Source organism: Panthera onca, chromosome E1 (assembly GCF_046562875.1).
Source record: "Panthera onca isolate mPanOnc1 chromosome E1, mPanOnc1 haplotype 2, whole genome shotgun sequence".
NCBI lineage: Eukaryota > Metazoa > Chordata > Mammalia > Carnivora > Felidae > Panthera > Panthera onca.
Genome location: NC_138352.1, coordinates 12,573,373 through 12,587,360, shown reverse-complemented (window position 1 = coordinate 12,587,360; position 13,988 = coordinate 12,573,373). Strand labels below are relative to the sequence as shown.

The 13,988-nt window shown below is 51.8% G+C and overlaps 1 protein-coding gene across 2 annotated transcripts; it reads right to left on the bottom strand.

The window, feature by feature from the left end:
- Positions 1–926: 926 nt before the first annotated feature.
- Positions 927–11,660, bottom strand: BIRC5 (baculoviral IAP repeat containing 5). Of its 2 annotated transcripts, none has more exons than XM_060645246.3 (4): positions 11,470–11,660; positions 10,804–10,913; positions 8,371–8,488; positions 927–3,006 (listed from the first exon to the last, which is right to left on the bottom strand). In XM_060645246.3, exons 1-4 carry the CDS (start codon positions 11,578–11,580, stop codon positions 2,917–2,919), a joined length of 429 nt encoding a protein of 142 aa, XP_060501229.1. In that variant the 5' UTR covers positions 11,581–11,660; the 3' UTR covers positions 927–2,916. The 2 variants fall into 2 exon arrangements, with proteins under 2 accessions (XP_060501229.1, XP_060501230.1); XM_060645247.3 differs by lacking the exon at positions 927–3,006 and adding an exon at positions 3,023–3,482.
- Positions 11,661–13,988: the final 2,328 nt, after the last annotated feature.

Here is a 13,988-nt window from a genome sequence, read left to right as displayed (position 1 = left end):
ACGATTCGGATTCCCGAGGCAGACTGCAGGCCTCTAACCGCTAAATCACCCCATCTACCTGACAACCCACCATCCACGCTGAGCGTGGAGCCTGCCTAAGATTCTCTCTCTGTCCCTCTCCCCACTTGCGCTCTCTAAAGAAAGATTAAAAACAAAAACAAAAGACAGAAAATACATTTGTAGACGTGCAAATGCGGGAGGCACTGAGGGTCAGGCTCCAGCACGGTCCCGGCCCACAGCACAGCCCGACAAAGCCAAGAACTGCATCGCTGCCCGCCATGCAAAGGGCCAGCTTCTCTACAAAGCCAACCTGTAAGGACCAGTTATTAAGGTGAAGTATCCACTTACAGACTGGCACAAATAACCAAAAATAAGCAACTCAGAGGAGTATAGAGGCTAGAATGCTTTCTCCCCCAACAAAACTACTGCCAATAAATATTCTCCAAGATTGAAGGGAAAAGCACACTTTACTCAACCACTGAGATGTGGGGCGCCTGGGGGGCTCGGTTGGTTGAGCGTCCGACTTCAGCTCAGCTCATGACCTCATGGTTTGTGAGTTCGAGCCCCACGTTGGGCTCTGTGCTGACAGCTGGGAGCCTGGAGCCTGCTTTGGATTCTGTGTCTCCCTCTCTCTGCCCCTCCCCTGCTCGTGCTCTGTCTCTCTCTCTCTCAAGAATAAAAAGTAAACATTAAACAAATTTTTAAGAAGAAAAAGAAGCCGGAGATGCATCTCGCATAGCTGGTTTACACCTGGAATGGGTCCAGACGACACGCACAAGTGGGCCTTGTGGCCCAGGGCCGGCTTTGTGTCTGCCAAGGCTCAGCCCTTCCCCACACCCGTGTGGGCGGGAAGCAGCAGTTGGCAGGCTAGGGAACCACAACAAAAACCCAACAAGACTTTAAAAACCCAGGAGGAGACCCTGAAATGAAGTGTTTGAAATGAAGTCGTTTTTATTTTTCAGAAATGGCGGGATGACCTCCAACTGGGCCGAAACAACCCACCCTGCAGCTCCATTTCAGAGGGAGAAACGAAATCCGTCCCTGTAACTGCTGTGTGAGCCTCTGGGAGGACAGCAGGGAGAACCGGTGTGGAGACGACGACGTGGACGGGACATGGGTGTGCGGGAGCGAGAAGCGGCAACGGAGACTCGGCCGACCAGGGCCGACGGATCACCCGCAGTGGCCACCAAGTCCCCACACGTCTGAGGCGAGTTCCTGAGCCACTGCCCGGTGCTCGGGGAGGGAGAACCGGCGTGCGGCTGACGACTCAGTCGGGCTGTCTAGTGGCGAAGCAATTTCATAAACGACAATTTCTGCTACCCACCTCCTGCTACCTTGCTCTGTCTCCAGATCGACCGGAGGTTCACCCTGTTTGCCCAATGACTTGGGACGGCTTTGTGCTCACTTAATTGTAGTTTGTGACGTTCTGTGAAGTAACAATTCAAACAAAGTAAGAAAAGGACATTGCAGAACCTCAGAAGCTGAGGAATGCGTCTCACACAGACATCATGACACGAGAAAGCCAGCCCAGGCAGCACAGGTTTCATGACCCCACGTTAGATGAAGACACCACAGCTCAGGTTCAACGAGCGCAGGGACCAGACCCCCTGGAGGGCGGCCTGTGCGAGGGCACCGTGGCCGGGGCCCGAGGGAGCACCCCGACTGCCATGCTCATCACCACTGCTCCAACTTGTACATCACATCACCCAGTTGACGGTCTTGTAAAAGACTGCAAACAATATAAACAAGTTCCCTATAAAAACAAGTTTCCCCCCAAAGAGAGGCCCGATCCACCTTTTAGATCATCGATCCCATTGCCTTCCTTGAGGAGGGTTCACATTAGAAAGACACAGGTGCCCTGTCAGCCACCTGAGCCACGTCATGAACAGGAAGCAGCTGTTTGCAGAGGCCCGGGAACACAAAGACCAGGAAACTCCTTCCACGGGTTTCTCGTCCCACCCTGCCTGTCCCCAGCCGTGTGACGGCTCCTCCAGAGCAGGGAGCCAGGCCTCTAGAAAATGCACTGTCTCGCATCAAGGACCTCTTCCTCACCCGTTTTAGAGAAATGTCACAACCTTGTGGTGTGCCTATGGTGCCCACTGGAGGTGAAGGGATATCATGGCTTCACAATCAAGACCTCTGCCCTCCCCCACCGCACTCCTGCCGTCTGGGCTTCTGTCACACCTCGAGGCCCGAGGCAGTCTGGGGTTGAATTCCACCAGCTCCCCCGGTATGAACTTGAAGATTACCAAGTGACGAGACAGGCGAGGGAGCCCCTTCCCACACTCGGCACCTTCAGAGCTTTGGCAGGGGTGGGATTTTGTATAATCCGCTCTGGAGTATGGGAGGCCAGTGCAGTACCACAGACCTGACGGGGGAAAAGGAAGGCCGCACGACTTGTCGCATCCAGGTGAGGTGACACGGAGTGCTGACCACACGAGACACGCGCGCTAGAAACTTAGATTATTACACAAATAACATCTAAAATGGTCTCCTTCGCTCTCCGTTTGTCCAGTCACAACAGACCCACAGTAGCATTCAGGCATCAAATCTCAGGCTCCACAGCTAGTCAGCCTGAAGCCCAGATGTTTCCCTGTGAAAGGGCTCTGCCCACGAGAACACTCTTCTCACCCGGTCACCCTGGGAAGTCCAGGAACCAACAGCCCAGAAACTACCGAAGAAAAAAGAGAGAGAGAGAGAGACTCAGTTACTGAGCTCAGCAGCACCGGCTGCCCAAAGAGGAGCCCCCGGCACCACTTGCAAGAAAAAAACAAAAGCTTAGCTTAAATATTCTAATTTCAAAACGTGGACGTCCTTTCCTAAGGCGCGGTTAAAGGGCCCCGGAAGAGCCGGTCACTCCGGGGCGCGTGCGTGGGCAGCCGCGCTCCGCTCCGGGCCCAGCGTGGTGGCCGGGGGTCACTCCAGGGCCGCCAGCTGCTCAATGGCACAGCGCACTCTCTTTGCAGTCTCTTCAAATTCTTTCTGTTTATGGTTGGTTTCCTTTGCCTGGAAAAAAAAAAAAAAAAAAAAAAGGCCACGTGAACCTGAACTGAGCTTCCCAATCACACCCTGCAGGCAAGATCAAAAGGGGAAAATAAGGAAGCATTTACCGAGCACCTAAGTAAATCGGGTGCTGTGCCAGGGTGGGGACACCCAGCCATACGGGGTGAACGTGCTGATTCAACTCAAGGGCCTGTCATTTAAACTGCACCCCAATAATTATAACAGACGACATTTGCGCAAGCACCATGCCACCTGCTTCACACACACGAACTGCTTTATTGTTCAGCGTCCCCGTGAGGCAGGCGTATCATTATTTCCATCATACAGATGAGGAAACCGAGGGCCAGCGACGTGTCCAACCGTCTGTGGAAGGGCCCTGCTCTCGACCAGCACCCTGCACGGCTTCCGAAGCTCCCCCAGGTGAAGTCCAGAGCCCTCTCCTTGTCCACTCAGAGACACTGCTGAACATCAGCTTTCTCCTTAAAACAGAAGAACTTCTTTTGCCGCCAGGCGCTCCCGGAACCTGCCTTCCGACCTTGTCATTCCCCTAAGCGTTCTCTCCAGGAGAACAAATGCCGACCTCATTAGCAGATCCAGGGACATTTTCCCCTACCCTAATCTGTGTTCTCCTGGGCTTCTCTGACACATTAAAAACGAACAGACCTTTATTGGGTTGAATTTGTTTTCTAGGGGCAGCTGCCTCTTGATTTCAGCTCAGGTATGATCCCACGACCATGGGAGTACTCTGCGTGGAGCCTGGAGCCTGCTTAAGATTCTCTCTCCCTCTCTCCCCTTCTGCCCCTCTCCTCCACTTGCACGCATGACCTCTTAAAATATATATATATATTGTTGTCTAATTAGAGGCTAACTTAAAACAAAAAAATTACTTTTCAAGGGGCCCCTGGGTGGCTCGGTCGGTTAAGCCTCTGACTTAGGCTCAGGTCACGATCTTGCGTTCATGGGTTCAAGCCCCACGTCAGGCTCTGTGCTGACAGCTCCAAGCCTGGAGCCTGCTTCTGATTCTGAGTCTTCCTCTCTCTCTGCCCCTCCCCTGCTCACACTCTGTCTCTCTCTCAAATATAAATAAGAATTAAAAAGAATTACTTTTCAATATGTACTTTTTTGGATATCTTACTATTGCTGCATGTATAAGGCTAAAATTACTAATTAAAAAATTACTTAAAAAAATAAGATTTAACATGAAAAAGGGAAAACAGCACATGACAAGAAACAGTGTGCCTAGTAATGGAGCCTCGTCTTTACTGACAATGGAAAGATGACAATGGCTTTTTTTTTGTTGTTTTTAAAGTAATCTCTACACCCAATATGAGGCTCAAACTCATGACCTACACACATCAAGAGTTGCACACTGTCCCGACTGAGCCAGCCAGGCGCCTGGCCCATGGCCTTGCAAAATATATTTTTTATTTACTTTCTTCTTCTCTTTCAAAAAAGCCTAAAATTAATTAAGCCCCTATGTACACAATCTGTAATTTAACCACGACAACACGGAGGTCAACATCTCCATTTTATCTATTTTCTTAATAAAGGTGGATCGAAGCAAAATTCAGAAACTCACTATGAAAAACACAATAAGGGGCACCAGGCTGGCTCAGTCGGTTAAGCGTCCAACTTCGGCTCAGGTCACGATCTCGCGGTTCCTGAGTTTGAGCCCCTCGTCAGACTCTGTGCTGACAGCTCAGAACCTGGAGCCTGCTTCGGATTCTGTCTCCCTCTCGCTCTGCCCCTCCCCAACTTGCGCTCTGTCTCTCTCAAAAATAAACATTAAAAAAATTATTAAAAAAATAAGTAAGTTAAAAAAAAGCATATTAAAACTCACTGAGCACACATGTGCTATCTGGAGCTTAGGACCCCTTTTTCCTTCCTCTCGTGCCTCACTTTATCCTCACTGTTGGTGCCCACAAACTCAAGCCTGGCACTTCTCTGCTGCTCCCATATGAAGTTCGTCCCCTGAACAGATTTATTTTCTAATTGGTTCCACTTTATTTCATTTTTCTCTAAATGCAGAGGTGGCCATGCAGCAGCAGAAAACGAGTCACAGGGCATGTGGCGTGCTCCCAAGTTAGCCCCCCGACAGCCCCGGCCGTCTACCGATGCAGCACGCGTTCTGTGCGTCGGGACCCGGATGGGCTGCTCATCGGTGATCCCGTCACGCTGCCTGGCGTCTCACATTTAAATCTGGGGCCTCAGAAATCCACAGCCTCACAGCAAACATTTGTCCCTTCGGTATTCGTGTAACCCAAAACAATTATTCCATCGTGTTCTTTTGCCAGAACGTCTGGCAATCACATAACCGATTTAATAAATCATTCAAAGTTTCAGCCTCCAACCTTATTTACCCCTACAAAACATGAGGTTTGCGTGCCAGCCCGCCTCCAGGAGGGCGGTACCCTAGAGTGCCCACCTGGGTGCTCCAGGGCGAAGCAGACAGGCCTCTGGTGATGCCGGTCCCCTGCACTTGGCTCTGACTCGACGTGACCATCCATTCACATGGAAACGTGCATGGGGACCCGAGGGGACCCGAGTTTTATTTTATATTAGCGATAAATTATTTGCAGCAGGGGCATCTGGATGGCTCAGTTGGTTGAGCTTCCAACTCTTGATTTTGGCTCAGGTCACGGTCTTGCGGTTTGTGGGTTCACGCCCTGCTTGGGATTCTCTCTCCCCCCTCTCTGCCCCTCCCCTGCTCATGCGCGCATGCGTGTGTGCTCTCTCTCTCAAAATAAGCGAATAAACTTAGAAATTATTCACAGCAAATCACAACTGGCTGACACTACAACACCACGTCCAGCAAAACCTCTCGCAATGACAAAAACACCACGCAGCGCAGCAGCGACTGGCCGCATGCAGCCGTTGGACAGGTGAGATGCTGTTTGTATGACCGGAGCACCGAATTCTGCATTTTACAGAATCTTCGTCATAAAAGCCAAGGGTGGCCGACGGCCACAGTGCTGGGCAGCACAGCTCTAGAACGTCACAGTGCTATAGTTGAGTGCCATGGGCCGACAGAAACTCTCCTGTTTGGAAGTAGTATAAACCAAATAAGGAAAGTCTGAAAGCTTACGCTTTGCATTCTTCTTTAAAATACATAAATTTATGGGGCGCCTGGGTGGCGCAGTCGGTTAAGCATCCGACTTCAGCCAGGTCACGATCTCGCGGTCCGTGAGTTCGAGCCCCGCGTCAGGCTCTGGGCTGATGGCTCGGAGCCTGGAGCCTGTTTCTGATTCTGTGTCTCCCTCTCTCTCTGCCCCTCCCCCGTTCATGCTCTGTCTCTCTCTGTCCCAAAAATTAAAAAAAAAAAAAAAATAAAATAAAATAAAATAAAATAAAATACATAAATTTAAAAATGATCTGGAAGGGGGGGCGCCTGGGTGGCGCAGTCGGTTAAGCGTCCGACTTCAGCCAGGTCACGATCTCACGGTCCGTGAGTTCGAGCCCCGCGTCAGGCTCTGGGCTGATGGCTCAGAGCCTGGAGCCTGTTTCCAATTCTGTGTCTCCCTCTCTCTCTGTCCCTCCCCCGTTCATGCTCTGTCTCTCTCTGTCCCAAAAATAAATAAACGTTGAAAAAAAAAAAAAAAAAAAAAAATGATCTGGAAGGAAACACATCCGTTAACGGTGGGCACCCTAAGTATAGAGGTAGGTAGGGCTTTTGATTCTTCCTTACAGGAATTTATATCATTTATTTTATAATTAAAGTAATAAAAATAAATGCATCATGTTAAAGTATTTCCTTATCCTGACTTGAGGAGAACAAAAGCAGCCCTTGGGGGAAAGCAAAGCATTTTCTTCCCACCCCTGCACTTCGGTCCCCTGGACGTTCACCTGGTCCGGTTCCGCCCCACCGCTGGTGGTGACCGAGCTGGTGACCGAGCGTCTCTCGGTGGGCTGCCCGCTCCAATGAGCCCCCTCTCCCCACGGACTGACTGCCCTCACCCAAGAGCCCCCCACTTGACATCGTTTTGTCTGTTTCAGTGCCCCACAGTTCGGTTTCAGCCGCCCCGGGTCACACATCAGTCTCCCTCCTGCTTGCCAGAGGACGGCTTTCTCACGACTGTCCCCTAAGCATACAGGCTGCTCTGTCACCTAGAATGGGGTCAGCTGGCTGTGGCCTGCGGGACACATGGCTTGTTTCTCATACAGTCATTAGGCGAAGGATGGTTTTCGTGTTTTTAAACGGTTGTGAGAAGCAGAACAGGAATACTACCTAACAGAAACCAGGCGGCCCGCGAAGGCCCCCGAAGGCCCGCGAAGGCTAAAATACCTCGGCACTTCACAGGTGTGCGGGCCCCCAGCCTAGAAGGCTGTCCCCAGCCCACTTCCCGATTCCAACACTGCGGCTCCCAAGGCCCCCACGAGTCAACACCTCTTCCACACCTTGCTATACTGACCACCAATTTCTTCCCCCTTCCTAACAAAACATAACTGGTCCTCAGCATTTAAAACCTACCCTACTGGAACTATTTCGGAACCATCTCTAAAAGGGAACGTCATTTTCAATCAAAAAAGGACCTCAGAAACCGGGAGGGCGGGGCAGATCAGCCTTGCATTTTGCAGCAGGGAAAGTTGTGGCCAAGGCTGGTCTCAACCCGCAAAGCCCACGAGTGGCAGGGACAGAACCAGGACACTGACCGCCAGCTCAGTGCTTCCCTACGGTATCAACCCCCGAACGTCTGTGCTCTGTAACATGGCCATACTTAGCAAATAAAACTCTGGAAAAAAAAAAAAAAAAAAAAAAACCCAAGTAATTTTTTCGTATACAACCATACAAAACATGAGCTCTACTAAGAAACTATTCCCTGTGTACCTGAGATTCAGACTTAACGGGGAGCCCCGATTTTCTCTACGGTCTGGGCTGCTGGGTTCCCACGCCTTAGTGGGTCCGCAGGTTCACCCCTCTCCTCTCCGGATACCCTAGGATGCCTGTCCCCAGGTGAAAGTTCACTTGCAGAAACCCAAGGTCCTTTCCCCCAACACCCACAATGCTCCTTCCCCGAAATGGCGCTATGTGCTCCCAAACCCTCTGTCCCCACCGCGCTCACACGCCACATGAACGGCCTCCCACAGACCGCCGCCGAAGGCAGGAGCGCCAGTCTAACCACCGCCGTCCCACCACCAAAGGCACCTCACGCTAAACACAGGAGGGAGCACGTTTCTCTCCCATCTGACTGCACGACCCCAAGGCCACATTCCAGGACAGATGCTTTCCTGTCCTTTGTATCCTCACATGTGCATCCGAGGGGCTTCAAATGTTAACTGAGAAGAGCCCCTCCAAAATGAGGGGCGGGGAGCTCAGTGGTACAGGTGCTCAACAGCTTGCCCTTGGTTCTTATTCCCGATAATACATACAATTTTGTTCTTGGCTCTCTCTTTGTCCAGTTTCAAAAATTCACTGAGGGTCAATTCTTCAAACTGCTTCTTGACAGAAAGAAAGGCACAACCAGATGAATGCTTCTTATGTTCCTCTCTAGAAAAATCAATACAGGAGCACGTCAGGAGAGAAGAGTCGGGGAGAGGGAGAAAAGCAACCGTCTGTCACCAACACCCGCCACCCCACCTCACGGACACGCCTCCCTCGGCTTCCGGACCGCAGTGCGAAGTGCACAGGGCCAGCGGGAGGTCCCGGTACACCCTGCCGCACAGCCCGTCTCTGCCCCCTCACCACCCCCCCACCCCCGTGGACGTCTCCCCGCCACGCTTGGGGCGGATGGGTTTTATACGGAGTCCCACATAAATGAATACGCATTTCAACAAATAGGAAGCGTGACACGGTGTGAGCGCAGAGGTAGCACACGTCAAATCCCTCTAAAATCCTCAAGGAAGGAACTGTTTGAAGTAATGTCATTTCCCTGGAATTGCTACATAATCTGCTGGTCCCGAATAAGGGCACCATCGGCCGGGCTTCTCCAGGGGACTCCTCGGCTTCACTCTCTGCGCTGGGACTTTTCCCTACACAGTGGACAGCAGTGACCACAACAGTACCGGAATGAACGCACAGCCACACAAAGACCCAAAGGACAGCCCGTAGAAACTAGCCTCTGAAAATATTCTAGCACTGGGAAACTCACTCCCGGGGTGCCTGGGTGGCTCAGTCCGTTAAGTGGCCGACTCTGGACCTTGGCTCAGGTCATGATCTCTCGGTCGTGGGATCAAGCCCCATGTTGGGCTCTGCCTTGGAGCCTGCTCGGGACCCTCTCTCTGCCCCTCCCCCACTCGCACAAGCACACTCGCTCAAGTGCTGTCTCAAAATAAATGAATAAACTTAAAAAAAAAAATTTCACTGGCAAGAATACAGCCAGTACTTTGCCAGTGATCCCTGGTATGATCACCACGCCATCCCAGTCAACAATGGGTCATGAGAGCAAACACATTAGTGAAAACAGCAACTCTCTTCTGGCCAAGGAGAGACAACTCGGGTGATTCTCTAGAGGAAAATATTAAAGTTATGGAAGCGATCGGTCCCGACAGGGAAAAAAAGGTGAGAAAAGAACGTGGCATCAGCATCACATACAGAAAGTCAGCTGTCACTGTCTATCTGAACATATACACGGAATTTTTATTTTATTTTATTTATTTATTTATTCATTCATTCATTCATTCTTTAACGTTTTATTTATTTTTGAGACAGGGAGAGACAGAACATGAACAGGGGAGGGTCAGAGAGAGGGAGACACAGAATCTGAAACAGGCTCCAGGCTCAGCACAGAGCCCGACGCGGGGCTTGAACTCACAGACCGTGAGATCATGACCTGAGCCGAAGTCGGCCGCTTAACTGACGGAGCCACCCAGGCGCCCCATATACACAGAATTTTTAAAAGTAACTAGATGCTGGGGCACCTGGGTGGCTCCGTCAGTTAAGTGTCCGAGTTCTGCTCAGGTCGTGATCTCACGGTTCATGAGCTTGAGTCCCGCGTCGGGCTCTGTGCTGACAGCTCGGAGCCTGGAACCTGCTTCGGATTCTGTGTCTCCCTCTCTCTCTGCCCCTCCCCCACTTGTGTTCTGTCTTTCTGGGCGCCTGGGCGGCTCAGTAGGTTAAGTGTCTGACTTCAGCTCAGGTCATGAGTTCGAGTCCTGTGTTGGGCGGCCGGTTGTCAGCAGAGCCCCCTCTGTCCCCCTCTCTCTATGACCCTCCCCTGCTTGCGCATGCTCTGTCGTTCTGTCTCAAAAAAAATGAAAACATTTAAAAGGGTGGTTTCTGTGGTACGTGAATTACAGTTCAACAAAGTTTTATTTAACTAAAAAAATTGTAATGTTTATTTATATTTGATAGAGACAGGATGTGAGCGGGGGAGGGGCGGAGAGCAAGGGAGACGCAGAATCCGAAGCATCCGAAGCAGGCTCCAGGCTCCGATGGGGAGGGGGTGGGGTGTCCTCGAACCCATGAACGGCCGAGATCATGACCTGAGCCACCCAGGTGCCCCTCAATAAACCTTGAAAAAACTCTGTAACCAGGGAAGCACCTGGACACCCCCAGGTCACAACAGGATCCGCTCCTGTATTCTGTCAAACCTGAAGGGCATCAAGTACCGAACCCTAAGAACGAGCCTTTCTTCGGCATCCACTCTGAGGGCCGTTTGGCCACATCGGGTTTGATTAGGTTGAAAGCACCACCGGGACACCGACACACAGACTCATCCATCTGCGGTAACTGTTTAGGGCACAAAATGAAATTGCAAAGCCAGGGCCCCATCGCTAAGTTTTTGCAGGCCCCTCGCACAACAAAAGCCGGGGGTGGAGCCGGGGCTCCCTGGAAGCGGCAGCGAGGCGGCCCGGGGGACTTACATGGGGTCATCGTCTGGCTCCCAGCCTTCCAGCTCCTTGAAGCAGAAGAAACACTGAGCCAAATCGGGCTCGTTCTCAGTGGGACAGTGGATGAAGCCGGCCTCGGCCATCTGCAGGGGAGAGTTGAGGCTCAGGCGCTGGCGGGGGCGCTCCAGGCGCCCAGGAGCCCACAGAGGGAGGGGTCGCCCGGGATTCAGGAGCCCGTAGAGGGAGGGGTCGCCTGGGACCGGAAGGCCACAGAGGGAGGGGTCGCCCGGGATTCAGGAGCCCATAGAGGGAGGGGTCGCCTGGGACCGGAAGGCCACAGAGGGAGAGGTCGCCCCGGGGGCCCCGGAGTCCACAGTGGGAGGGGTCGCCCCGGGGGGCCCAAGAGTCCACAGAGAGACAGGTCGCCCGGGAACCGGAAGGCCACAGAGGGAGAGGATGCCTCGGGGGCCCGGGAGTCCACGGAGGGAGAGGTCGCCCGGGATTCGGGAGCCCATAGAGGGAGGGTCTGCCCAGGACCCGGAAGGCCACAGAGGGAGGGGTCGCCTGGGACGGGAAGCCCGCAGAGGCAGGGGTCGCCCGGGATTCGGGAGCCCGCAGAGGCAGGGGTCGCCCGGGGGCCGCGTCGGGGCCCTGGGGAGGGGCGGGCCTGGGGCCGGCAGGGGGCCGTGGGGGTCTCACCCGCTCCGGGGTGCAGGCGCAGCCCTCCAAGAACGGCCAGTTCTTGAACGTAGAGATGCGGTGGTCCTTGAGGTAGAGCTGCCAGGCCGGGGGCAACGACGAAGCGCCCATCCCGACACCGCAACCGCCGAGCGCTGACTCGATTCAAATCCGGAGGTTGGCGGCCGTCGCGGGGCATGTCGGGAACGCACGGTCCCTGAGCGCGCAGCCCGCGGCCTTCTGGGAATGCAAGGCTGGGCGGCGCGGTGCCTGCTGGGAGTTGTAGTCCTTCCGCCGCGCCCTGCGCCGTCTCCGCCGGCGCTGGTCCCTTCCCCCATGTAGCTCTTTCCCGAATGATTGCAAAGTCTGGTGGGAAGAGGGGCTGAGGAGGCGCTGGAGTCCCTGTGACGGGTTCAGGGACTGGCCCCTGTCGAGCACATATAAATTAAGCCTGTGCCCACTAAACACTCACTCCCCTTTTTCATAAGTTTTTGTAACAAATATTTAATTCACAGATCAAGCTTTTGGCTAAATCAAATTTTACCGATAACAGCTTCTGCCAGTTTGAGCCTTCTAGGTTATTTGTACCACGTTCCTATTGTCTGGAGTCAACATTTTAACATCTAAATGTAGTACCTGAAAGAAAAAAATCTCGAGGCTTTCATCAGCGTTAGTAAAGACACTGAGCATGTGCAGTTTTGGCCGTTGTCAGACTAATTTTGTTCATTTCTATGGGTAACAGTCTTTAAGAATTGGATCAGAAACTGGTAGCCTGCACGGGCCCCTGGCGGGCTCAGTGGGTGGAGCCTGTGACTCTTGATCTTGGAGTTGTAAATTCAGACCCCTCGTGGGGTGTAGAGATTATTTAAATAAGTAAACTTAAAAAGGAGAAAAAAAAGTTAGTAGCTTGCATTTATTTCCTAGCCTAATGCACAAGAAAATTGCGAGCAACACGCGCTTGTTTTAAACTGCACTGCTGGGATTACGAGGGAGGCTGATCATCTCAAACCTGTCACTTTCATCTTTCCTGTGAATTGCCTCTTCATGTCTGCTTTGCTGTTGGGTTAATGACATTTTTCCTACTGCCGGGTGAGTTTTTATTCAAAAGGCACTTAGCCTCATTTGTCCTGCCCTCCGTGCCCTGGACCCCAGTTTGTTGTCTTTTCACTCTGTCGTATATTTTTTCTTGCAGAAGTTTTAAATTTTTATGCCGTCATATTTATCACTCCTTTTCTTTTTGACTTTTTTTTTTAGTTTGTTTGTTTGTTTGTTTATTTATTTATTTTATTTATTTTGTAATCTCAACACCCAAAGTGGGCCTGAACTCAGCACCCACCCCCAACCCCTCCCCAGTCAAGAGCCATGGGCTCTTCTGACTGAGCCAGCCAGGTGCCCCTGACTTTTATTTTTTGTTTCTGGCTGGCTTCTTTTGTTTTGTTTTTGCCACGCTTAGAAAGGCTTGTTCTGCTCTGAGATGATTTAGAAAAGGTATTCATTGAAGATTTCTTTTGGTTTTCTTTTTTATTGTTAAAGTCTTGATCTGAAAAAAAAAAAAGTTTTGATTCTTTGAGAAGTATATCAATGGAAGGTGCATGAAACGGGTTCAGATTTGTTTTCCAAGATCTGGCCAGTTGCCCCCACACTGTCCAGTAAGTGGCTTTGAACAAAGGCAGGTTTGAAACACCACCCGAGTCACATGCTTAGGTCCACTATGTGCTGGGGGCCCATCTCTGCAGCGTTGTTTCTGCCCATGGGTCTGTTTGCTCCTGCTCTAGCTAGATTTTTTTACAGGTGAATAAACGGAGACCCAGAGTGGCTGGTGGGAGTCTGGAAAGGACAGGGAGTGAATCCAGTCTCCAGGAACAGAGCTCTGAGCAGCTCCTGGCTGCTAGGCAACCAAAGAGGGCCAAGACAGGCCCCCACCTGCTCCACAAAGTCAGGAGAGTTCTAGAGGGCTTCACTGCCACCCCAAAGCTTCAAGTGAGCTTGAAGGACAAAGGGACAGAGAAAGAACTGAAGTCCCTGAAGGCATCACTGACCTCCCAGACCTGAGCATCCAGGAGGGGCCGGGGGCAGTGGCAAACTTGGGAGAGAACAAGGAAAGAGAGGGAGGGTGGGTGGGGCTGGTTCCCACCTCAAAGCGGTGTCCCAGCAACGGCAAATCCTGCAGCCTACGGGAAAAATCTGTGTGTCCTCTGTCAGGAACAGGGTGTTCTGAAGTCACTTCCCGAGCTGCAGGGGTGGCTGAGTGGCGCCTCTCACATCCGCAGGCCAGAAATAAGAGACCTCCTCAGTGCTCCAGCTCTATGCAGGCTGCTGGCTTCTATTCTTTTAATGTCACAACTTCTTGGAAACTTTTTCTTTTTTAAAAATTTAAGTAGGCTCCAAGCCCAACATGGGGCCTGAACTCATGACCCTGAGATCGAGAGTCGTATATTCTACCATGCTCTATCGACTGAGCCAGGCGGGTACCCCGGGAAACTTTTTACTGTATCATTTAAATTTTTTTTTTAATTTTTTTTTTAATGTTTATTTATTTT